The sequence below is a fragment of the Pelophylax lessonae genome, assembly GCF_965119305.1.
Source record: "Pelophylax lessonae genome assembly, chromosome: 3".
NCBI lineage: Eukaryota > Metazoa > Chordata > Amphibia > Anura > Ranidae > Pelophylax > Pelophylax lessonae.
Genome location: NC_138770.1, coordinates 618,970,406 through 618,996,982, shown reverse-complemented (window position 1 = coordinate 618,996,982; position 26,577 = coordinate 618,970,406). Strand labels below are relative to the sequence as shown.

Here is a 26,577-nt window from a genome sequence, read left to right as displayed (position 1 = left end):
ACTCCTCATCTAGCCTTTTAGGGGTACAAACAATAGTAATTGGGGCCTAGTGTGGTTGTGTACGTGTGATATACATACACTTTTTTTGGATCATATTTTCTATTCCGCTATTTAATCAAAAACCTTTGGGGATCAGTTAAATTGGGGGATAGTCTGTGTTGGTACGTGTGAGAGAGATCCACCTTTCCAAGTTGTTGGGGTTCATCTCATACTTCTGAAGGTTTGAGGGTGCTGCCTGTTCCATACCCCCCCTACTCCTCATCTAGCCTTTTAGGGGTACAAACAATAGTAATTGGGGCCTAGTGTGGTTGTGTACGTGTGATATACATACACTTTTTTTGGATCATATTTTCTATTCCGCTATTTAATCAAAAACCTTTGGGGATCAGTTAAATTGGGGGATAGTCTGTGTTGGTACGTGTGAGAGAGATCCACCTTTCCAAGTTGTTGGGGTTCATCTCATACTTCTGAAGGTTTGAGGGTGCTGCCTGTTCCATACCCCCCCTACTCCTCATCTAGCCTTTTAGGGGTACAAACAATAGTAATTGGGGCCTAGTGTGGTTGTGTACGTGTGATATACATACACTTTTTTTGGATCATATTTTCTATTCCGCTATTTAATCAAAAACCTTTGGGGATCAGTTAAATTGGGGGATAGTCTGTGTTGGTACGTGTGAGAGAGATCCACCTTTCCAAGTTGTTGGGGTTCATCTCATACTTCTGAAGGTTTGAGGGTGCTGCCTGTTCCATACTCCCCCTACTCCTCATCTAGCCTTTTAGGGGTACAAACAATAGTAATTGGGGCCTAGTGTGGTTGTGTACGTGTGATATACATACACTTTTTTTGGATCATATTTTCTATTCCGCTATTTAATCAAAAACCTTTGGGGATCAGTTAAATTGGGGGATAGTCTGTGTTGGTACGTGTGAGAGAGATCCACCTTTCCAAGTTGTTGGGGTTCATCTCATACTTCTGAAGGTTTGAGGGTGCTGCCTGTTCCATACTCCCCCTACTCCTCATCTAGCCTTTTAGGGGTACAAACAATAGTAATTGGGGCCTAGTGTGGTTGTGTACGTGTGATATACATACACTTTTTTTGGATCATATTTTCTATTCCGCTATTTAATCAAAAACCTTTGGGGATCAGTTAAATTGGGGGATAGTCTGTGTTGGTACGTGTGAGAGAGATCCACCTTTCCAAGTTGTTGGGGTTCATCTCATACTTCTGAAGGTTTGAGGGTGCTGCCTGTTCCATACCCCCCCTACTCCTCATCTAGCCTTTTAGGGGTACAAACAATAGTAATTGGGGCCTAGTGTGGTTGTGTACGTGTGATATACATACACTTTTTTTGGATCATATTTTCTATTCCGCTATTTAATCAAAAACCTTTGGGGATCAGTTAAATTGGGGGATAGTCTGTGTTGGTACGTGTGAGAGAGATCCACCTTTCCAAGTTGTTGGGGTTCATCTCATACTTCTGAAGGTTTGAGGGTGCTGCCTGTTCCATACCCCCCCTACTCCTCATCTAGCCTTTTAGGGGTACAAACAATAGTAATTGGGGCCTAGTGTGGTTGTGTACGTGTGATATACATACACTTTTTTTGGATCATATTTTCTATTCCGCTATTTAATCAAAAACCTTTGGGGATCAGTTAAATTGGGGGATAGTCTGTGTTGGTACGTGTGAGAGAGATCCACCTTTCCAAGTTGTTGGGGTTCATCTCATACTTCTGAAGGTTTGAGGGTGCTGCCTGTTCCATACCCCCCCTACTCCTCATCTAGCCTTTTAGGGGTACAAACAATAGTAATTGGGGCCTAGTGTGGTTGTGTACGTGTGATATACATACACTTTTTTTGGATCATATTTTCTATTCCGCTATTTAATCAAAAACCTTTGGGGATCAGTTAAATTGGGGGATAGTCTGTGTTGGTACGTGTGAGAGAGATCCACCTTTCCAAGTTGTTGGGGTTCATCTCATACTTCTGAAGGTTTGAGGGTGCTGCCTGTTCCATACTCCCCCTACTCCTCATCTAGCCTTTTAGGGGTACAAACAATAGTAATTGGGGCCTAGTGTGGTTGTGTACGTGTGATATACATACACTTTTTTTGGATCATATTTTCTATTCCGCTATTTAATCAAAAACCTTTGGGGATCAGTTAAATTGGGGGATAGTCTGTGTTGGTACGTGTGAGAGAGATCCACCTTTCCAAGTTGTTGGGGTTCATCTCATACTTCTGAAGGTTTGAGGGTGCTGCCTGTTCCATACTCCCCCTACTCCTAGCCTTTTAGGGGTACAAACAATAGTAATTGGGGCCTAGTGTGGTTGTGTACGTGTGATATACATACACTTTTTTTGGATCATATTTTCTATTCCGCTATTTAATCAAAAACCTTTGGGGATCAGTTAAATTGGGGGATAGTCTGTGTTGGTACGTGTGAGAGAGATCCACCTTTCCAAGTTGTTGGGGTTCATCTCATACTTCTGAAAGTTTGAGGGTGCTGCCTGTTCCATACCCCCCCTACTCCTCATCTAGCCTTTTAGGGGTACAAACAATAGTAATTGGGGCCTAGTGTGGTTGTGTACGTGTGATATACATACACTTTTTTTGGATCATATTTTCTATTCCGCTATTTAATCAAAAACCTTTGGGGATCAGTTAAATTGGGGGATAGTCTGTGTTGGTACGTGTGAGAGAGATCCACCTTTCCAAGTTGTTGGGGTTCATCTCATACTTCTGAAGGTTTGAGGGTGCTGCCTGTTCCATACTCCCCCTACTCCTCATCTAGCCTTTTAGGGGTACAAACAATAGTAATTGGGGCCCAGTGTGGTTGTGTACGTGTGATATACATACACTTTTTTTGGATCATATTTTCTATTCCGCTATTTAATCAAAAACCTTTGGGGATCAGTTAAATTGGGGGATAGTCTGTGTTGGTACGTGTGAGAGAGATCCACCTTTCCAAGTTGTTGGGGTTCATCTCATACTTCTGAAGGTTTGAGGGTGCTGCCTGTTCCATACTCCCCCTACTCCTCATCTAGCCTTTTAGGGGTCCAAACAATAGTAATTGGGGCCTAGTGTGGTTGTGTACGTGTGATATACATACACTTTTTTTGGATCATATTTTCTATTCCGCTATTTAATCAAAAACCTTTGGGGATCAGTTAAATTGGGGGATAGTCTGTGTTGGTACGTGTGAGAGAGATCCACCTTTCCAAGTTGTTGGTGTTCATCTCATACTTCTGAAGGTTTGAGGGTGCTGCCTGTTCCATACCCCCCCTACTCCTCATCTAGCCTTTTAGGGGTACAAACAATAGTAATTGGGGCCTAGTGTGGTTGTGTACGTGTGATATACATACACTTTTTTTGGATCATATTTTCTATTCCGCTATTTAATCAAAAACCTTTGGGGATCAGTTAAATTGGGGGATAGTCTGTGTTGGTACGTGTGAGAGAGATCCACCTTTCCAAGTTGTTGGGGTTCATCTCATACTTCTGAAGGTTTGAGGTTGCTGCCTGTTCCATACCCCCCCTACTCCTCATCTAGCCTTTTAGGGGTACAAACAATAGTAATTGGGGCCTAGTGTGGTTGTGTACGTGTGATATACATACACTTTTTTTGGATCATATTTTCTATTCCGCTATTTAATCAAAAACCTTTGGGGATCAGTTAAATTGGGGGATAGTCTGTGTTGGTACGTGTGAGAGAGATCCACCTTTCCAAGTTGTTGGGGTTCATCTCATACTTCTGAAGGTTTGAGGGTGCTGCCTGTTCCATACCCCCCCTACTCCTCATCTAGCCTTTTAGGGGTACAAACAATAGTAATTGGGGCCTAGTGTGGTTGTGTACGTGTGATATACATACACTTTTTTTGGATCATATTTTCTATTCCGCTATTTAATCAAAAACCTTTGGGGATCAGTTAAATTGGGGGATAGTCTGTGTTGGTACGTGTGAGAGAGATCCACCTTTCCAAGTTGTTGGGGTTCATCTCATACTTCTGAAGGTTTGAGGGTGCTGCCTGTTCCATACTCCCCCTACTCCTCATCTAGCCTTTTAGGGGTACAAACAATAGTAATTGGGGCCTAGTGTGGTTGTGTACGTGTGATATACATACACTTTTTTTGGATCATATTTTCTATTCCGCTATTTAATCAAAAACCTTTGGGGATCAGTTAAATTGGGGGATAGTCTGTGTTGGTACGTGTGAGAGAGATCCACCTTTCCAAGTTGTTGGGGTTCATCTCATACTTCTGAAGGTTTGAGGGTGCTGCCTGTTCCATACTCCCCCTACTCCTCATCTAGCCTTTTAGGGGTACAAACAATAGTAATTGGGGCCTAGTGTGGTTGTGTACGTGTGATATACATACACTTTTTTTGGATCATATTTTCTATTCCGCTATTTAATCAAAAACCTTTGGGGATCAGTTAAATTGGGGGATAGTCTGTGTTGGTACGTGTGAGAGAGATCCACCTTTCCAAGTTGTTGGGGTTCATCTCATACTTCTGAAGGTTTGAGGGTGCTGCCTGTTCCATACCCCCCCTACTCCTCATCTAGCCTTTTAGGGGTACAAACAATAGTAATTGGGGCCTAGTGTGGTTGTGTACGTGTGATATACATACACTTTTTTTGGATCATATTTTCTATTCCGCTATTTAATCAAAAACCTTTGGGGATCAGTTAAATTGGGGGATAGTCTGTGTTGGTACGTGTGAGAGAGATCCACCTTTCCAAGTTGTTGGGGTTCATCTCATACTTCTGAAGGTTTGAGGGTGCTGCCTGTTCCATACCCCCCCTACTCCTCATCTAGCCTTTTAGGGGTACAAACAATAGTAATTGGGGCCTAGTGTGGTTGTGTACGTGTGATATACATACACTTTTTTTGGATCATATTTTCTATTCCGCTATTTAATCAAAAACCTTTGGGGATCAGTTAAATTGGGGGATAGTCTGTGTTGGTACGTGTGAGAGAGATCCACCTTTCCAAGTTGTTGGGGTTCATCTCATACTTCTGAAGGTTTGAGGGTGCTGCCTGTTCCATACCCCCCCTACTCCTCATCTAGCCTTTTAGGGGTACAAACAATAGTAATTGGGGCCTAGTGTGGTTGTGTACGTGTGATATACATACACTTTTTTTGGATCATATTTTCTATTCCGCTATTTAATCAAAAACCTTTGGGGATCAGTTAAATTGGGGGATAGTCTGTGTTGGTACGTGTGAGAGAGATCCACCTTTCCAAGTTGTTGGGGTTCATCTCATACTTCTGAAGGTTTGAGGGTGCTGCCTGTTCCATACTCCCCCTACTCCTCATCTAGCCTTTTAGGGGTACAAACAATAGTAATTGGGGCCTAGTGTGGTTGTGTACGTGTGATATACATACACTTTTTTTGGATCATATTTTCTATTCCGCTATTTAATCAAAAACCTTTGGGGATCAGTTAAATTGGGGGATAGTCTGTGTTGGTACGTGTGAGAGAGATCCACCTTTCCAAGTTGTTGGGGTTCATCTCATACTTCTGAAGGTTTGAGGGTGCTGCCTGTTCCATACTCCCCCTACTCCTAGCCTTTTAGGGGTACAAACAATAGTAATTGGGGCCTAGTGTGGTTGTGTACGTGTGATATACATACACTTTTTTTGGATCATATTTTCTATTCCGCTATTTAATCAAAAACCTTTGGGGATCAGTTAAATTGGGGGATAGTCTGTGTTGGTACGTGTGAGAGAGATCCACCTTTCCAAGTTGTTGGGGTTCATCTCATACTTCTGAAGGTTTGAGGGTGCTGCCTGTTCCATACTCCCCCTACTCCTAGCCTTTTAGGGGTACAAACAATAGTAATTGGGGCCTAGTGTGGTTGTGTACGTGTGATATACATACACTTTTTTTGGATCATATTTTCTATTCCGCTATTTAATCAAAAACCTTTGGGGATCAGTTAAATTGGGGGATAGTCTGTGTTGGTACGTGTGAGAGAGATCCACCTTTCCAAGTTGTTGGGGTTCATCTCATACTTCTGAAGGTTTGAGGGTGCTGCCTGTTCCATACTCCCCCTACTCCTCATCTAGCCTTTTAGGGGTACAAACAATAGTAATTGGGGCCCAGTGTGGTTGTGTACGTGTGATATACATACACTTTTTTTGGATCATATTTTCTATTCCGCTATTTAATCAAAAACCTTTGGGGATCAGTTAAATTGGGGGATAGTCTGTGTTGGTACGTGTGAGAGAGATCCACCTTTCCAAGTTGTTGGGGTTCATCTCATACTTCTGAAGGTTTGAGGGTGCTGCCTGTTCCATACTCCCCCTACTCCTCATCTAGCCTTTTAGGGGTACAAACAATAGTAATTGGGGCCCAGTGTGGTTGTGTACGTGTGATATACATACACTTTTTTTGGATCATATTTTCTATTCCGCTATTTAATTTAACTGGGCCTCCATGCGAGACCTGTGTGCCTTGTTGCGCTGTTTTGAGTACTCCACCAACATGGCCAGTGGCAATGACGCCGTTCTCAGCTTAACTATCCCACTTCTATGCCTCCTTGAAAAAACAATTCGGGCGATGATGGAAGAGGATGTGGCACAGGATGAGGAGGAGGAGGAGGATGAAGAGGTAACATTTCCAAGGCTTTCAGGGCAGTCATTCGCAAGGGGCTCCGAGGGTGGGTTCCTGCACACGCAAACGCCAGGGACGCAATTGTCCAGCAGGGGCACAGTTCTGGAGGATGAGGAGGATGAGGAGGAGGAGGAGCTGGAGGAGGAGATGGAACCATGTTCACAGCAGGGTGGCACCCAGGCCAGCTCATGGCCATCACTGGTGCGTGGCTGGGGGGATACAGAGGACACGGACGATACACCTCCCACAGAGGACAGCCTTTCGTTGCCTCTGGGCAGCCTGGCACACATGAGCGATTACATGCTGCAGTGTCTCCACAACGACCGCCGAGTTGCCCACATTCTAACTTGTGCTGATTACTGGGTGGCCACGCTGCTGGATCCCCGTTACAAGGACAACGTACCGTCCTTAATTCACTCACTGGAGCGCGATCGCAAGATGCGCGAGTACAAGCGCGCGCTGGTAGACGCCATGCTGCTGGCATTCCCATCTGACAGCGGGGCCACAGTGGAAGCACAAGGCAGAGGAGGAGGAGGAGGAGGTCGCCAACGCAACCAGGGCACCGCCAGCACCTCAGAAGGCAGGGTTAGCATGGCCGAAATGTGGAAAAGCTTTGTCAGCACGCCACAACAAACAGCAGCACCAGCAGCTCAGATGGAACGTCTTAGCAGGAGGCAGCATTTTACCAACATGGTGGAGCAGTATGTGTGCACACGCCTACATGTAGTGAATGACGGGTCTGCCCCCTTCAACTTCTGGGTCTCCAAATTGGGCACATGGCCTGAGCTTGCCCTTTACGCCTTGGAGGTGCTGGCGTGCCCTGCAGCCAGTGTATTATCTGAACGGGTATTTAGCACGGCTGGGGGCGTTATAACAGACAAGCGCAGCCGCCTGTCCAGAGACAATGTGGACAAGCTCACGTTCATTAAAATGAACCAGGCATGGATCCCACGGGACTTTTCCGTACCTTATGCAGAATAGCAATGGATACCGACCTTACCCACCCATTGTTCCATTTTTGCTCTTTCTCACTCTTTTGGGGTGTACCCTCATTTAAAATTTTTGAAAAGAAGCAGTGTTGGCTACCTCGTCCTCCTCCTCAGGGCCAGATTAATGTAGGGGCTATTGGAGCTGCAGCTCCAGGCCCCTACCTTTTATATAGGCCCCGGGTTGGCCATATTCACTGTTACCGCTCTTCTGTCACTTGTAAACACAGAAGTCTGGCTTCTATGCTCGCTTCCCCAGGCAGCACCCTCAGAACCTCCCCACACAGCGTGAAGGCCGGACAAGGAGGGACAGTTGGCGATGCATGGATGTGTTTATGGGCTTCAGAGACAGCATCCCATGTTGAATTAGGCATGCATGGCTGCACCCTTCCTCCTCTGGGTGCATGGCAAGGCACGGCCCTTAAGGCCCTTCAAAATCCTCAGCACCAAGCCCATGATGCTGTTAATCCGGCCCTGGTCCTCCTCCACCGCCGCTTCCACCTACACCGCCCATAGGTGTGCGCAGCCTATTGCATTAAGGTGTGCACCCCAAAGTTGAAATACACATGCATGTGTTTGCCAGCAGGGAGAGTAATGTATCGGGGCCATGTACCTGTAGGCAAGGAGAAATAGAGCAGAGCAGGTCCCAGGGAGATCTTTCCCATCTCCTCACTGGCAATGCTATGTGCCCTAGGTGATTAGGGTGTGCCCAGGCACACCCAGCACACCCTGTGCGCACGCCTATGTCACCGCCACATCCACCACCACCTCAACCTCCCTCCTACTCCATATGGGCCTCGTCCTTCAGAGATGAAGAAGAACATTGTTTTATTTTTCTGTTTTTTTTTGTTGTTTTAAGTTATTTCCCTATCCACATTTGTTTGCAGAGCACTTGCCATGCTCTTAATTACGTTTTGCTGCCATTTGCAGCACTCTAGCCCTTTCCTTTGGTGTTTTAGAGCCATTTTAGTGCCTTAAAGTTCGGGTCCCCATTGACTTCAATGGGGTTCGGTGTCCGGGAAAAGTTCGGTAAAAGTCCGGGACACGGACCCGGACTTTTTTTTAAAGTTCGGCCGAACCCGTCGAACACGGACATCTAGGTGTCCGCTCAACCCTAGTTGGCATCAATGCTTTTAAATGTTTTATACTTCAATAAAATATGTATATATGAGGGGGAAGGGGAATAAAATGGGTAGTAGAAAGGATACACTGGGATCGGCATAATGGGTATAATATGTAATAATAAGTATAAATAACCATAACGTAATATTGGTATTACTTTTAGAAAAGCCGATGTCCCAAAATGTTTAATATGATAAAACGGGAAGGGGGTTAAATGAAGTGTCCCGTTATTCCCCCCCCCCCCTTCCCGTTTTATCCTATTAAACATTTTGGGACATCGGCTTTTCTAAAAGTAATACCAATATTACGTTATGGTTATTTAGACTTACAGTATTATTACATATTATACCCATTATGCCGATCCCAGTGTATCCTTTCTACTACCCATTTTATTCCCCTTCCCCCCCATTTATACCTGACTAGGGATGGAGACAGCAAGCCTTGGATGGGCATTGTCTCATTTAAAGTCCCAACTGTTTTGTCTCTGTGTTTGTTTCTGTCTTTGTTTGTCTGTTGTCTTTTGTTTATGCAATTAATTCAATAAAATATGGAATTTTTTACTAATTGAATGTATGCTCTTTTCTCTGGCCTGTACAGTCTGATATCTTTCTCCCCCGTTTTCTCCTTGTATACACTACGGATGATGGCCATGTACAGTATGTCACACCAATGGCTATAAAAGGGGTATAGGAGGTCTGGGTACTGCCCTGGGGGAATTTTTTTTCAGGAGCAGTGATTTTAGTTATGCTTAACCACTTGCCCACCGCTCACATGGAGCGTACTGCGGCAAAGTGGCACGATCCCGTCCAGCGACGTAGACCTACGTCGCTAGACTCCTCCCCCTGTAAGCGGCGCTCGCGCGCCGCCGGAGGCGCGCTCCCGCTGTTTTCATTCACAGCGAGAGTCGGGCCAGGGGAGGAGCAGCGGCGATGGCCGCTGCTCTGCCCCGATCGTCGGGGAATCAAGTGAGGAGATCCGCCCGCCTGTGTAAACAGAGCGGACGGATCTCCATAGTGACAGGGAGTGACAGATCGGACTGTTCAGCATAGCTGGACATCCGATCTGCCCCTGTCTCACAAAGTCACCTCCCCCCCACACGTCAGTAACCACCAGGCATACATTAACCCCTCCCTCTCCAATAAAATTAACCCCTTCACTGCCAGTGTCATTTTTACAGTAACAGTGCATATGTATAGCACTGATTACTGCAGTAATGTCACTGGTACCCCCAAAAGTGTCAAAAATGTCAGTCAAGGGTCCGATCTGTCCGCCGCAATGTCGCAGTCCCGCAAAAAAAAAATCGCAGATCGCCGCCATTACGCGTTAAAAAAAAACCACCAAAAATGAAAGAAATCTTTCCCTTAGTTAGTAAACGCAATAACTTTTGCGCAAACCAATCAAAATACGCTTATTGCGATTTTTTTTACCAAACATAGGTAGCAGAAAACAAATTGGCCAAAAATGTTAAAAAAATTAGATTTTTACATTTTTTGGGGGGGGAATTTCATATAGAAAAATGTTAAAAATATTGTTATTTTTTCAAAATAAACGCTATTTTTTTGTTTATAGCGCAAAAAGTAAAAATCGCACAGGTGATCAAATACCACCAAAAGAAAGCTCTGTTTGTGGGAAAAAAAGGACGTAAATTTCGTTTGGGTACGGCGTCGCACGACTGCGCAATTGTCAGTTAAAGTCGCACAGCGCCGAATCGCAAAAAGTGGCCTGGACGGAAGACAGCAAAATCCTCCGGTGGTAAAGTGGTTAAAGTGCAACAATAAAACGGAAAAAAAAATCTTTTCAATATTGTGCCTGGGGGGTCCCCTTAATGTGTCTGTAAAGTGGCACATCTGCAGCATATATAGAACATTGTACAGCAAAAATTACATTTATAAAGAAAAACAAAAACAGGTCAAATCCCAGCTATTCAAAAAACAAAGAAAAAAAAAGGCGCCCCCCCCCCCCCCCAAATCCATACCAGACCCTTCCGGGCATACAGCCTGGTAGGTCAGGAAGGAGGGGGGGGGACCATACCAGGCCACATGCCCTCAACATGGGGGGTGGGTGCTTTGGGGCAGGGGTTGGTTATTACTTTTGTAAACTTTTTTGGTGAATTGGTAGGGGTACCTAATACTCATTCACATAGGGGGTGGGATCTGGGGGCCACCTTGTTAAAGCGATTCCTTTAACAGATTCTGATAAGCCCCCTGCCCGCAGACCCTCACAACCACAGCCCAGAGTTGTTGGGAAGAGGCAGAGCCCTCCCTGCCCTTAAGAGCAACCACCCCCCCATGTTGAGGGCAAGTGGCTTGGTATAATTCAGAAGGGGGAGGCGCTCGCTCATCTACCTTCCCTTTCCTGACCTGTCAGGCTGCATGTCCAGATAAGGGTCTGGTATAGATTTTTTTTGGGGGGGGGGCCCACGCCATTTTTTTTTCTTTAAAATTGACAGCTGAGTACTCATCAGTTGTTAAGGACGCTGCTGCCGGCTTCCCGTCCCCACTCTTTAACAACCAGCTTACACTGCTCCCTGATTGAAGAAAGCTTTGCCCAATCACAGCACTGCCAAACACCCGGCAAATACCTTGCAAATTTGAGTGTTCAGCGAACGGCCGAACAGGCAAATGTTCAGCCTAAACTCCTCCTCGGCCCGAACCGTTCGCCCATCCCTACTAAGCACAATTTTGCAACTTTGACATGGGTTTGTAAAACCGTACATATAATCACTACTTTACTATTACTATTTATCTCTACTAATATTTAGGAACACAGGTATTTGTGTTTATCTATTGAGTACATCCCCCACACACTTAGAAAGCACTCCCTCTGAGTACACTTTTCGTGGGAAAATTCGTCATCAGGTACTAAAAGTGACAACAGCGACGATTCTGTGACTGAGCTCAGCGATGTGCAAACTTGGTGCTCTATTGTCTGCGGTACAGATCAGGCAGCGCCCCCAAGATTCCCATTTACTGGAGCACCTGGTGTAAAAGTTGACATTGACCATGACAACCCCTTGGCATACTTTCAATTATTTCTGACCGATGAGGTTATTGAAAAAATAGTTACAGAGACAAACCGGTACAAAAAGCAACAATTGGCTACGCATCAGAAGTTTGCAAGATGCAGAAAGTGGGAACCAGTGATCAAAGATGACATTTGGAAATTTCTGGGCCTGGTGGGGAAACCCCTGCAGAAATGGTATTGGACAACTAAAACATTACTTGCGACTCCATTTTTTGGCATGGTCATGTCAGAGTACAGATTCTCCCTCACAATGAAATATCTCCACTTCGAAACCAATGAAGTATTTGATTAAATGTATTCTTATAGCATTATAATTTATGATTTTGTGTTTCAAACTTTATCATACCCCTGATGTCTACTAGACTCTTGTTTGGACAGATTTAAGTGGGTTATTCCTAAAAATTACAGGCCTAAAATATAAAACAACATATTTCCATACAAAACAATGTACCGCTTTTAGCACACATTCTGACATAATCAGACCGCCAGGGAGGTTAACGGCGTAAAACCTTCTGATCCTTAAGTGGTTAAACACATTGCTTTCCAGGTCAGCAACAAGGAAGGGAGGGGATGGACGTATGTTTGCTCATCTCCCTTCTCTCTACCCGGCGACACCCGCTACGCCGGGGGTGCATACGTAGGGGGGGGGGGGGAGGGTTCGCCGTTACTGGCGGGAGTGTGGAACCAATCAGGCAGCAGCTTAGCTAGCCAAATGCTTCCATTTGACAGGCAGGAGTCTGCTTGTCAGATTTACATCGGGAATGTGTGTAAAACCCCTCTACGGACCTGGCAGCAAAATGGTTAAAGTGTATTTCAAGGCATAGAATGATAGATTACATAGAACAATATACTTTACATGGATCAAATGTCAGCCAATTTCTGCTGAATCAGCCAAAATTCTTTATATAGGTGGCCATATTGGCACCACCCGGTCTATCAAAAGTACATTTTTGAATTGCTTTTGTGAAAGGAGCCAAGTGGAGAATTCTCAGGCGAATAGCAAATGAACATCAGAAACCACTGTTTGGGTGCCGGCTGTCATAAAAAAAATAGCTGGCACTGCAGATTCATCTACTGTTTAGTGTGGATGGAATAATCAAGTTATCGAGAGATACCTTATTGTGAATGACCAGCAAAACATAAAGCTTTCCAGCTTCTCTCTTGATATATATTTGTTTGTTTGGACTATGATTTCCTGTATTTGGTCACAGCACACCATGCTCTATGATGTCCCCTACGTATTACGTCCCCTGTATGATTCTACAGAATTTCTGTACAAACCTCTGGATTGCCTGTAGATTGATCCCGTCTCCTTGTCACCGCAGCAGATGGAGTTTTGAGGCACAGTTTTACCACCACAACACTGCTGGTTGTAGCCATCATAGAGGACCTCTCCGCAGCACATCTGGTATCCGGAAGTTGAATATGGATACCCACCACAGCAAAAATCTCCTTCACCGATCGTCACTTCATTGTGATTTCTATCATAGCAGCAGACCTCACCTGTTCAAAAAACACAAAGTACAACCTTTTATACATACACATACTTATGGTGATCAACTAGATTTAAGATACAACTGTCCTTATCATGAAAATATATAAATATGTCGGATGTCGATTTCCCCAATCTCAATGTCCCGTTTTCTCCCACTTGTATACACTACGGATGATGGCCATGTACAGTATGTCACACCAATGGCTATAAAAGGGGTATGGAGGTCTGGGTACTGCCCTGGGGGAATTTTTTTTCAAGAGCAGTGATTTTAGTAATGCTTAAAGTGCAACAATAAAACTGAAAAAAAATCTTTTCAATATTGTGCCTGGGGGGTCCCCTTAATGTGTCTGCAAAGTGGCACATCTGCCGCATATATAGAACATTCTACAGCAAAAATTACATGTATAAAGAAAAACAAAAGCAGGTCAAATCCCAGCTATTGAAAAAATAAAGAGAAAAAAATGGCATGGGGTTTCCCCCCCCCCCCAAATCCATACCAGACCCTTCCGGGCAGCCTGATAGGTCAGGAAGGAGGGGGGAGGGAGGCGAGTGCCCGCCCGCCCCCCCCCCCCCCAGAACCATACCAGGCCACGTGCCCTCAACATGGGGGGTGGGTGCTTTGGGGCAGGGGTTGGTTATTACTTTTGTAAACTTTTTTGGTGAATTGGTAGGGGTACCCGATACTCATTCACATAGGGGGGCGGGATCTGGGGGCCACCTTGTTAAAGGGATTCCTTTAACAGATTCCGATAAGCCCCCTGCCCACAGAACCCACAACCACAGCCCAGGGTTTTTGGGAAGAGGCAGAGCCCCCCTGCCCTAAAAAGCATCCACCCCCCCCCCCATGTTGAGGGCATGTGGCTTGGTATTATTCAGAAGGGGGGAGGCGCTCGCTCATCTTCCTTCCCTTTCCTGACCTGTCAGGCTGCATGTCCAGGTAAGGGTCTGGTAAAGATTTTGGGGGGGCCCCACGCCATTTTTTTTTCTTTAAAATTGACAGCTGACTACTCAACAGTTGTTAAGAACACAAAGAAAGCAATCCAACACATGACATCACTTTTGAAGTAGAATTCTGTCGTGCGGGAAAATTTGTATGCAGTCTAGAGCACATTCCAACCAACAGACACCACTCTGGACAAAAGACAGATGACCGGTCGGTGGAAATTCGTTGCGTGTGTACGAGGCATAAGGATAGCTTATGAGCAGAAAAAGTCAGGCAGATCACAACTTAATTGTATATCAATGATATAGACAATGTACCTATCAGAGTAATAAAACTTAAATTTTTTGTAATATTTTATATTATAAAAATAAAAGAGGGCAACATAAAACTTGTGCAATATTTGACACCGTTTTTGATAATCTAACACATCAATATCTGGTTCAATGGATGTAGTAGAAATTCTCAATGAATTCTCAAGGTGCTCATCAGATAATTTGGGTCTAAATTTGGGTTTCGTGTGCTTCATTCTTGAAAATAGTTGCTCACAAATGTAGGTGATCTGGAAAACCAATGGAATGAATAAGGCATGATTGAGAAGACTAGGAGATAGTTCTTTGGGAAGATAAAATTTAAAAAAGTCCAGTAAAGAGACACTGTCAATTTTTTCTTTGGCCACATGTGTTTACTAAGCGCAAACACAATTTTTACAACAAAATTCCCCAAAAAATCACCACTTTTAGGTAGGTTTACAATTTTGTGTTGGCCCATATTCAAAGCCGTCTTGGTCCGCATGAGGCCTGTAGGCTGCAAGTTGGACACCCCTGCTTTACATGCTGAATGCTGGCTTTGTATTTAAACCAAAGACAATTTGCTAATTTCTACCACTGTGGTGCCAACTCATATGGACTAGAATTCGTGTGATGCGTGGTTGGTTCCCTGTAAATGCAAATTTAAAGCTATTGATGTGCTGAGAGGTGATAAGCAGTGCTACATTACTGTGTTGTGTGCTGATGGCCATGTTGTAACCTTCAACACCTGCTGGTCACTACTCAGCACTGCAGCTCAGGTCTGTTCTTTGCACACCTGTTCTAATTAGTGGGCTTTAAAGACTGACCAGAGCTTAACGTCTGCTCCTGATCAGCAGGTGTGTGCCTGTTTTTCTCTGTCACAGATAGACGTTTGTCTTTTTCTGAATTCTGCCTGACATTTTTGCCTTGAATTATTCTTGTGTATTGTTTGAACTGTGTTTGTACCAAGCTTATGCTTATGCTATTCATTTACCTTTGCCAGTTCTTGCTTCATTGATCTGTCTTGAACCTGGAATTAGTTTGTCTGTACCTGACCATCAGCCTGCTGACTCTGCTCCTATCTGTCATTTGCTCAGACCATCTGTCTTAGGGCTTACACTGCTTTAACATCTGTTCTGCCTGTTGTCGCCTGTTGCCCCTGGCAACCTAGAGGGTCTAATGCACCCCATGACACATGGCAGACCTGTTTTGTTATAATAATTATCCTTCTGCATATTGTCCATGCTTCAGCTTCTTCCTGCAGTTGTGACCCAGATCAACCAGGGCTATTGCCATCCATTATGATCCAGATCTGCTTGCCATTACTTTTGCCAGCTCTTTGACTATGGGTGATTCTCATTATACTCTAGTTTCATCAAAGTCCTGATTTAAGTGACACATACAGGAGATACTCCTCCATCTTTACCAACTGTCGTGAAGATAGGTGACAACACTCTAAAATGTGTAAGAAACCATCACTAATGCTGAACTTAAGGCTCCTTTCACACAGCAAGTCCATCAAACGGACTCCGCTTTTCTCAACGGGGGATCGATCCGCCGAACCCCCGCTGAGCAGGAGAATGACAGCTGTTCTCCGCACTGTGTGCAGAGACACAGCTGTCACAGCCCCATACATCTCTATGGGGGAATCGGATGAGAACAGACCGTCGGTCCGTTCTCATCCGATCCGATCCGCTGGACGGATGGAAAATAGGGTTTCCATCAGTCCAGATTTGTCTCCGCTGCCACCCGATGCCTCATAGTGATGCATGGGGGGACCATTCAGATCCTCCAAAAAAACGGACAGGCAGATCTGAACGGTCCACCTGTGTGAAAGGGGCCTTAGGCTAAAAAAATATTTACTAAAAGGTGAAGAGTGCAGAATCTGGTGCAGCTCTGCATAGATCCAAACAGGATCCAGGTTTTTTTTTTTTTTAGAAGCTGATTGGCTACAATGCACAGCTGCACCAGATTTCGCACTCTCCAGTATAAATAAATCCACCCCACTGTCTACATACACATTGCATTGATATTGTTACTTGAATCTTGATGTCCATTGTGTATTTCTTCCTGAGCTAAGCAGTAATCCAGCATCAAACAAATCCTTCACTGTACCTCAGGGACTTCCTTCGATAAAGACCAGTCTGTGCTGCTCTCTTCTGCAGGGTGACTGGTCTTGTCTTGCACCCTCCCTATAGCGGGTGGACCTACTGGGTCCTTCCCATGTGACCCATGGTAAATAGGCACATGATACCCAAGATAAACAAGCAACAGTACCCTGAAATTTTCAATAGGGCTTACCATAATACCCTGGACACAAAAACAAGTACCCTCTAGGTACCTCCAGAGGACTCTAAATACATTTAATACAAGAGGGGCCAGGCTTGGGTGAAATTGGATCCTCAATACTACTCCTGATGGAGCTATTTAAGTTAACAATAGGCCGGCGGTCATCATAAACCCTGGATCCGTCCTCCTGAATGAGCATTTATACAAGAAACCTTAACCAGTAGGCCTTGAAACCCCACTTAACAAGCGCATACCAGTACCAGGATCTCTTTGCTCTCAAGGGTGACTCGGGTGGGAATGCGGACTCCATCTGTTGGCTTCAGTCCTGCAAGAATAATATTTGGTGATACCCTGACAAAGGCTAAAAAACTCCTACAGCTGAAACGCGTCGGGAACTGTCTGTTTTGACTCACATCCCCTCCGGATGTCTCCACAGTTCAAACAACGGAATCACCTATTAGACTCAAGTAAAATTTGAACTTAGCGGCACAAACCGCCACTGTAATCAATATTTGTTTTCACACTATATATACTGTTTTGTATGAAATCTGCAAAATAAATTTATTATTTTAAATATATGTTTTTGCCTACTCAATCCCATCATTCTTGGCTCGAGGAACCAACACAACTCTGTGACCCATGGTATTGCTTTGTGTGCATGTAGATTCCTCCGCAAATGCTGCTGGGAGTGCTGGCAAGGGACAGAGCCCATCCTGGCTCTACACTTTAGCTCAAGGGAGAAGAAAGAAGTAATCGCTGATATCGCACATCCGTTCAGTCCTATGATGGTGGTAAGAGTGACAACCTCAGCCTGGACTTCTTCCAGGCCACGCCCTCAATGTGTTTCCCTCTGCCCCCCCAGAGCTTAAAGCGGAGTTCCGTCCACAAAATCAACATAATCGTCTTTTGGGCCATCCGCTTGCTTTTTGTCACCTGAAAAAGAAATGGGTAGTTACGATTTTTTTTTTTTTGTTTACTTACCTTGTTATTGAAGAAAAATATACTCACCTTTCTTCCACTTCCTCCCTCTGCGGCCGCAGCCCGCGCCATCACTTCCTCTTTGCATTGATTCAATCAATGCGCCTCGTCACTTCCGGTGCGGTGCCTCATTCCCTGCTAAACAGCTTCTGGGCATGTCCAGAAGCTGTGGAGGGATGACGCGCCCGCACCGGAAGTGACGAGCGGGGCCAGTGCAGGTGCATTCTGGGAGAAGAGGACACAGAAGAGGACGCAGAAGAGGATGCGCTGGCTTCAGCTGCCCACATCCGAGATGGCAGTGCTGGAGAAGAAATTTTCAAGGTAAGTATTTCTTCTAAAAGGTAAGTGTAACCCGGGACAGTTCAGAGGCTATCCATTATGAAATGTACTAGCCCTGACTGTCCCTGGGGTATTTTTAATTGAAAAAAAAAATGTTGTGGCCGGAACTCCGCTTTAATCATGCTCTCCAATGACTCCTTTCTCTGCACAGACCATGTGCAGTGCAGAGATGATGGAACCATTATATTATAAAGGAATATCTGGGTTTGCAGATGCATTTGGTGCACACAAAATGGTTTAAATCATTTTTGGCTATTGATAACTAAATTTGGGTGGAAGTTTTTGTGCCTGCAGTTCACCTTTAGAGAATGAGAACACCCACAATCCTTTTTTTGAACTATTCCATAACCTAGGCAGCTTCTGTCAGTCAGAATTACATTAACACCTGAAACTAAATAAGAAATCTCAATTGTCAGAAGAGTCTGTGTGTAATTCCAAGCAGATAAGTAGTGACAGAAAAGAGGCAAATAACAGCTAAAAGATACAAAATAATTAATTACAGCTAATTACAATTTTTATCATGTTGACATGTATAATTATTTTAAGGAAAAGTTTAATCACTATGGACATCCCCTTTAGTCACAAATTACCTTGCTGATGTTCACTCTTTTCCCACTCCTCAAATTAACCCCAGCATAGAGAAACACACTGTGACAATCAGGAACCAATTGAATCAGCCACTGGGTGCGAATGTAATTTACAACACGGACAGTGAGATCTTACTCCCGCGTCAGCACTACTCACCCGCTATGGCCATTACAGAAGGGTTTCACTGTCCCTCTGAGACCTTTGGTTTATTTCACATTACAACCTGAGAATGTAGAAGGGCGAGTTAGACTTCATGGCAAAGATGGGGGTGTCTGGCTGGAAGACTAAAGCTGGCCATACACTAGCCGAAAAATTGTTTGAACTCCTTAAACGAAAAATCGAGAGCAGACGATCGTGCCATCATATAATGACCGAATTTCGAACGATAAATCGTTCAATGGTCATAAATGAATCAGTTTTTCATTCCGTTTTTCACATATGCCTAGTGCAATCAGTTCGGCCGAGAAACAACCTTTCCATTTATCGTTCGTTCGGCAGAATTTTCCAAACTGTTCCTTCGATTTTTCCACTCTGAAAAGTTAAAACTGATTTTCTATTTGTGCCCATTAACTGGCAGAAAAAATTAACGAATAGACCAAATGACAGATTTTCAAACGATTTTTCGGCTAGTGTATGGCCAGCATTAGGCTGCATTCACATCTAGGTGTTGCTATTTTTTCGGGTGTTTTACAGGCGTTTTTATTTTTTTTCATTGGTCACTTGTCAACCTAAAAACGCCTGTAAAATGCCCAAAAAAATAGCAACACCTAGATGTGAATGTAGCCTAATATTCCCAAAAAAAGAAGCTCATGTACTTTTTTGAGTGACGGGTGTTTTGCTTAAGGGGACAGAACGCTTAGATGTGAACAGAGGTCATTGAAATGAATGGGATTTGTCTTGTTTGGCGTTTTTAGAGCCGAGGCTTAAGCTGGATACACACTATCCAACTTTTGAGGTTAGATTTCCTTCAGATTTACCTTTTCTATGTAGTGCAAGGGCCTACCCGACTGCATAAAAATTGAAAGTGTTTAGGTTTGACCGCATATTATATGGTTTTGGTAAATCTAAAGGAAAAAATCTAAAGAAAATTGTATTGTGTGTATGCAGCTTAAGAGCAGAAAATTGCCCAAAAACGCCTAGATTTGAACAGAGCCTTAAAGACTCTCAGCCACATTCTAATGGGCCATACACACTATAAGATTTTCTGAAGACTTTTTCCTTTAGATTTACCAAAACCAGATAATATGAGGTCAAACCAAAACACTTTCAATTTGTATGGAATCAGGCAGGCCCTTGCACTACATAGAAAAGGTAAATCTGAAGGAAATCTAACCACAAAAGTTGGATAGTGTATATCCAGCTTAAGTCTAATCTATCTAACCTTGTAAAAAAAAAAAAAAAAATAGCTTAAGTCCCCTTTACACGGGCTTTTCGATACGGTCCGCCTGTCAGTCAGTCTTTCAGGCGCGCGGACCTGATTGGATGCTTCATGCACCCCTATGGAGCAGCGGATGTCAGCGCAGACATGTCCGCTGACACCCACTGCTATCCGATCTGATCCTGTCCGTGAAATCCGGACGGATGGAAACCCCATTTTCTATCCGTCTGGAGGATCGGATTGGATGAAAATGGACAGGTGGTCTGTTATCATCTGATCTCCCATAGAGGAGAGCGGTGCTCAGACAGCTCTGTCTCTGCAAATTATGAGGAGCTGTCATCCGCCTGCTTAGCGGGGATTGGCGGATCGAGTCCGTCAGGTGCACTGCCCATGTGAAAGGACACATATTTACCTTTTCTGCATCTGCTCAGGTACGGTCTCAGGTTGAGCTGTCAGCAGCGGCTTCTCTGTGTAGGTGTGTGTAAGAGAGGGACTGGACAATGGAAGCCCCATAGTAGCTCTATGGGCGACGGCACTTCCCAGGCATTTCCCAGCCGTTGTCATCTTTCTCCTGTAAACAGAGGGCGCCGCTGGAAACCAGACAGAAGCGACTGCAGAACAGGTAAGCATAGCGATTTTTTTTTTTCTTTACAGGGCTAGATAGATTAGGCTTAAAATGTGGCTGAGAGTAGGTTTAACCACTTGACCTTGGGAAGGTTTTACCCCGCGATACAGCACTGCTTTATTTTAACTGACAATTGCTTGGATGTACGACACTGTACTCGAAAAAAAAATGAATGTCCTTTTTTTCCCACAAATAGAGCTTTCTTTTGGTGGTATTTGATCACCTCTGCGGTTTTTATTTTGTGTGCTGTAAATGAAAATTTAAGGAAAAAAAAAAACTATTTTTTACTTTCTGCTATAAAACACATAAAAATGTAAAAATATGTTTTTTTTTTCATCAATTTAGGCTATTATTCATTCTGCTACATATTTTTGGTTAAAAAAATCCCAATAAGCGCATATTGACTGGTTTGCGCAAAATTTATATTGACCAAAAACTATGGGATATATTTATGACATTTTTATTTATTTATTTTTTACTAGTAATGGTGGCGATCAGCGACCTATAGTGGGACTGTTGCGGTGGACAAATCGGACACCTCACTGACACTTTTGACACTTTTTTGGGAACCAGTGAAACCAATACAGTGCTAAAAATATGCACTGTCACTGTACTGGCACAAGCAGGGAAGGGGTTAACATGTTGTGTGACCAACATGTTTTACTGTGTACTGTGTGGGGTGTTTTTCAGAAGCAATGTGGTGTGTTTTACTTCCAGCTTTATAGAAAAAAAACAGAAGAGAGCCCTGTGTTTGTTTACCTACACAAGGCTCTCTTCGGTAGTCTCCGATGCTGATTGTTGGGTAACAGTGACCAATCAGCGGCTGGCACCCACTGATTGGTTTGTGCTGCAGCCAATCGCAGCACAGCTTGGGCGGCGGGGGCACGCTCCCTAGCCTGGCGTGGATCATGTACTAGGTACGTGATCTGGCGCAGGAGAGCCACTCTGCTGCCATATTTGTATCGTATACGATCTGCAAGCTGTTAGAGTTAGTTAGGTTTTGCCTTAACTTCCACTTTAGCCTCTGAATTTACTTGGAAATATAAAAGGTCACTTGGTGATTTAGACTCACCAGAGATAGATAGAATAGAGATCATCTTTATAAAGAGGCAATTCATGAATTCACCATTCATTTGCCCCTTTTTCACTGCCGAAATACTGTTGGAGGAATCATCACATGAAATATATTGGCTGGCCTAATTTAAATACTAGGGATAGACTGATATGTTTTTTTCAGGGCCGATACCGATATTTTGGTCACAACGTATAAGTATCGGCCGATATGGGCCAATATTTTGTACATTTAAAGTTTTGAAAAATAAAGACAATTTTTGACACAGATCTGGTACTGAACATGTTAATTTTTGTTTAATGCTTAATGGCTGGCTTGCTGGCACCCTGTGGTGGGTGGCTGGCTGGCTGGCACCCTGTGGTGGGTGGCTGGCTGGCACCCTGTGGTGGATGGCTGGCACCCTGTGGTGGGTGGCTGGCAGGCTGGCACCCTGTGGTGGATGGCTGGCTGGAACCCTGTGGTGGGTGGCTGGCTGTCTGGCACCCTGTGGTGGGTGCCTGGCTATCTGGCTCCCTGTGGTGGGTGGGTGGTTGGCTGGCACCCTGTGGTGGGTGGGTGGCTGGCATAGGGGTTGTGGGTGGCTGGCTGGTATAGGGCCAGTGGGTGGCTGGCTGGTTGGTACAGTGCCTATGGCTGGCTGGTACAGGGCCTGTGGGTGTGGGTGGCTGGCTGACACCGGGCTGCTGTGGATGAGTGTAATGCTGTGATACACTCCCGCGAGACTAGTCTCGACTCCAGACATGGCTGTCCAAGGCGAGGGAGGCGGCCCAAGAAGGCAGAATGACGTCACAAAAATATTGGCCAGTTCCGGGGCCGATACCGATATATCAGGAAAAGTGCATATCGGCCCCCGATATATCAGCCTTGCCGAAAATCAGTATATCTCTAGTATTAACATAAGTCATTCAAATTTCACATATCGGTGGAGTAATTTTTCCTCTATAGTAACTTTTCTTATTCTTGTTTTTTATTGCATATTGATAATGGATTCCAAGCAGAAGCAACATACCGTCATTGATTTCTTGACGAAGAAGGGGTGCAAGGTGTCCAATATCCACCGAAGACTTAAGAATATTTACAGAGAATACATCACTGGCAAGAACAATGTGCACAGATGGATGAAGAAGTTTAAAGAGGAGGAAACCAGCACTGAAGACAAACCACACAGTAGGAGACCATCAGTGTTGGACAACCTGCACCCCTCCTTCATCAAGAATCCAAAAGCAGCACACTGCGTCTGCTTGGAATCCATTATTTATCTGCAATGAAAAAGAGTTTCTATAGAGTAAATGTTATTCTTTGAACATGTGAACATTTGAATGACCTACAGTATCTCACAAGAGTGAGTACAACCCTCACATTTTTGTAAATATTTTGTTATATCTTTTCATGTGGCAACACTGAAGAAATTAAACTTTGCTACAATGTAAAGTAGTGGCTGTACAGCTTGTATAACAATGGAAATTTGCTGTCCCCTTCAAAATTACTCAACACACAGCCATTATTGTATAAACCGCTGGCAACAAAGTGAGTACACCCCTAAGTGAAAATGTCCAAATTGGGCCCAAAGTGTCAATATTTTGTGTGGCCACCATTATTTTACAGCACTGCCTTTATTCTCTTGGGCATGGAGTTTACCAGAGCTTCACAGGTTGCCACTGGAGTCCTCTTCCACTCCTCCATGAAAACATCACAGGGCTGGTGGATGTTTGAGACCTTGCGCTTCACCAGCTTCTTTTTGAGGATACCACACAGATGCTCAATAGGGTTTAGGTCTGGAAACATGCTTGGTCAGTCCAGCGCATTACCTTCAGCTTCTTTAGCAAGGAAGTGGTAATCTTGGAGGTGTGTTTGGGGTCGTTATCATGTTGGAATACTGCCCTGCACCCAGTCTCAGAAGGGAGTGGATCATGCTCTGCTTCAGTATGTCACAGTACATGTTGGCATTCATGGTTCCCTCAATGAACTGTAGCTCCCCAGTGCCAGGAGCACTCATGCAGCCCCAGACCATTACACTCCCACCACCATGCTTGATTGTAGGCAAGACACACTTGTCTTTGTACTCCTCACCTGGTTGCTGCCACACATGCTTGACACCATCTGAACCAAATAAGTTTATTTTGGTCTCTTTAGACCACAGGACATGGTTCCAGTAATCCATGTCCTCCGTCTGCTTGTCTTCAACTGTTTGCAGGCTTTCTTGTGCATCACGTTTAGAAGAGGCTTCCTTCTGGAATGACAGCCATGCAGACCAATTTGGTGCAGTGTGTGGCGTATGGTCTGAGCACTAACAGGCTGACCCTGTACCTCTTCAACCTCTGCAGCAATGCTGGCAGCACTTATACGTCTATTTCCCAAAGGCAACATCTGGATATGACGCTGAGCACGTGCACTGAACCACTTTGGTCAACCATGACGAGGCCTGTTCTGAGTAGAACCTGTCCTGTTAAACTGCTGTATGGTCTTGGCCACCGTGCTGCAGCTCAGTTTCAGGGTCTTGGCAATCTTCTTATATCCTAGGCCCTCTTTATGTAGAGCAACAATTCTTTTTTTCAGTTCCTCAGAGAGTTCTTTGCCATAAGGGGCCATGTTGAATTTCTAGTGACCAGTATGAGAGAGTGAGAGCAATAACACCAGATTTAATGCACCTGCTCCCCATTCAAATCTGAGACCTTGTAACACTAACGAGTCACATGACAACGGGAAGGGAAAATGGCTAATTGGGCCCAATTCTTATTTTTTTCTTTCTTTTTTTTTTTTTTTAAATAGGTGTTTATTTAGATTTTTGCATGAACACATACAAAAACACAATGAACAGAGTCAAACAATAGACATACTGTACTGGTTTGGTACAGAGAATGAGTGTATGTACAACACCAAGGGTAAACCTGAATGGTAACACATCCCAGGACCCTATACAACCCACAGAAAAAATAAAATTACGCAAACAGAACCGTGGGATGCCTCTCGCCCAAAAAATGTACAAGAACTCCTTGGAGATGATGAATAAACATAATTTGGATAAGTAGGTCAGCTATGCTAAAAACATCTTAAAAACACACGTCAGTGGCCTCTTCCCAACCCTCTTCAGAGAGCCCAGGCTTTAGCATAGGCCACTTGCGATGGGAACTCCGAAATGGGTTAGCCCTCGTCAACTGAAGGTGGCTGTAAAATGTAGTTACCAACTTCTAATTATGATAACAAGTCTTCCAACGAGGGTTTCTGTGAGCTCCAAACTGCATCCGGATGGAATGACAAAACAAAAAATATTTAAAAAAGGACCTATTGTTCATGCCGTGACTACCCTTCAGATTCTCAAAGGATATAAACAAGTTTTTTTTTAAGATTTGAGAGATATGGGTAATGGCCAGGCAACCAAACCAGTTGGAGTCGTGATGACCTAAGAGCTCAGGGAGATTAGGGTTATTCCACAATGGGACCTGGAGTTGATGAGGGTCGTATCTTCCCCCATTTCCCACCAAGCCAGAAAGTCCACTTCGACAGGGGAGGAGCGAGAACATCCAGATCCCACAGACCTATGCAAATCATCTTTTAAAGAAACCGAGAGGCCACAAAATGCAGACAGGAGACTGGTAGAGGGGGTCGGAGAGGCAGAATGTTACGAGTCATACATATATGTAAGCTGAGATGCAATAAAATAATTTTGCAGATTTGGACAGGCAAGGTCTCGAACCGATTTAGGAGCCTGTAGGGAGGACTTGGCAATATGTGGTTAAACCCAATTCCAAAGTAAGGAGGACAGGTTGGACTCAATAGATTGAAATACCTTTTTGGGTAAAAATACTGGAGCTGCTCTAAAACAATACAAACATTTTGGTAACAAAAATATTCTTGGAAATATTGATGTGGCCAATTAAGTTCAATGACAGTAGAAGTATGGACCTTCGCAACCCTCTGCGTAACTATAGGAGTGACATTTAATTTTGAGATATCATTGTGAATTTGGATGCTTAGATATCTAAATGACTGCACTATTTGTAATTTGGATCGACTTAAGTAATCATAGCACAAAGGGGAATCAATGATAAAGGCCTAAGATTTGTCCCAGCTGACTCTCAGTTCCGACGACTTTCCGAACTCCTCCACCACCAACATTAGATTGGTAAAGGAAGCCTCCGTACCATCTAAGTAAATTAAAGTATTATCTGCAGAGAGAGAGAGAAATTTTTCTTTCAGTGGACAGAAACGGATGCCCCCAACCGCAGACGTCTGACGCACCGCAAGAGCTAATGGTTCAATCGCGAGTGCGAACAGAAGTGGAGAGAGGGAGCATCCTTGCCGCCTAGTAGCTCTATGTAAAGAAAAGGCAGAGGAAATGTCTTTAGTAGTACGCACTCTGGCCCTTATAGTAAACAAACCCATTGGACACAGTGTGGGCCAAAGCCCATCTGCGACATGGTTTCCAAGAAAAAAGACCAACGAACAGCGTCAAAAGCTTTTAACATGTCTAATGAGAGTACCAATCCACTAAGTTTCATAATGGTTGCTTCATGGACATGTAGACATAACCCACATATCCAATAAATCCAGATTGGTCGGACTGCACAAACGATAAAATAACTTTCTGTAATCTTTGGGAAAAGGATGTTAGCAAACACGCTATAAAGGCTCTTTAATGTAAAAATGTTAAGCTAAATTCTTCTTTACAGCTAAAAATTTATATTATATACTGAAATTACATAGAGAGAACAGTGTACCTACCAGTACTAAGTACTTCAGTATTTAATCTAGACATTGCCTGTTTGTAATGTGGAAGAGCTATTTCCAAACACACCAACTGCAGGTTCCTTTTCATACAAAAGCCTGAATCTAT

General features: G+C 44.1%; 1 protein-coding gene across 1 annotated transcript in view; it reads right to left on the bottom strand.

The window, feature by feature from the left end:
• The window catches only part of USH2A (usherin), a gene marked incomplete at its 5' end in the record, with an annotated part of 1,334,617 nt that overhangs the window by 365,070 nt on the left and 942,970 nt on the right, over positions 1-26,577 (bottom strand). Inside the window, one exon of the mRNA XM_082250984.1 lies at positions 13,031-13,252. Coding sequence (XP_082107110.1) covers positions 13,031-13,252 — 222 coding nt within the window. The remainder of the gene's footprint in view (positions 1-13,030; positions 13,253-26,577) is intronic.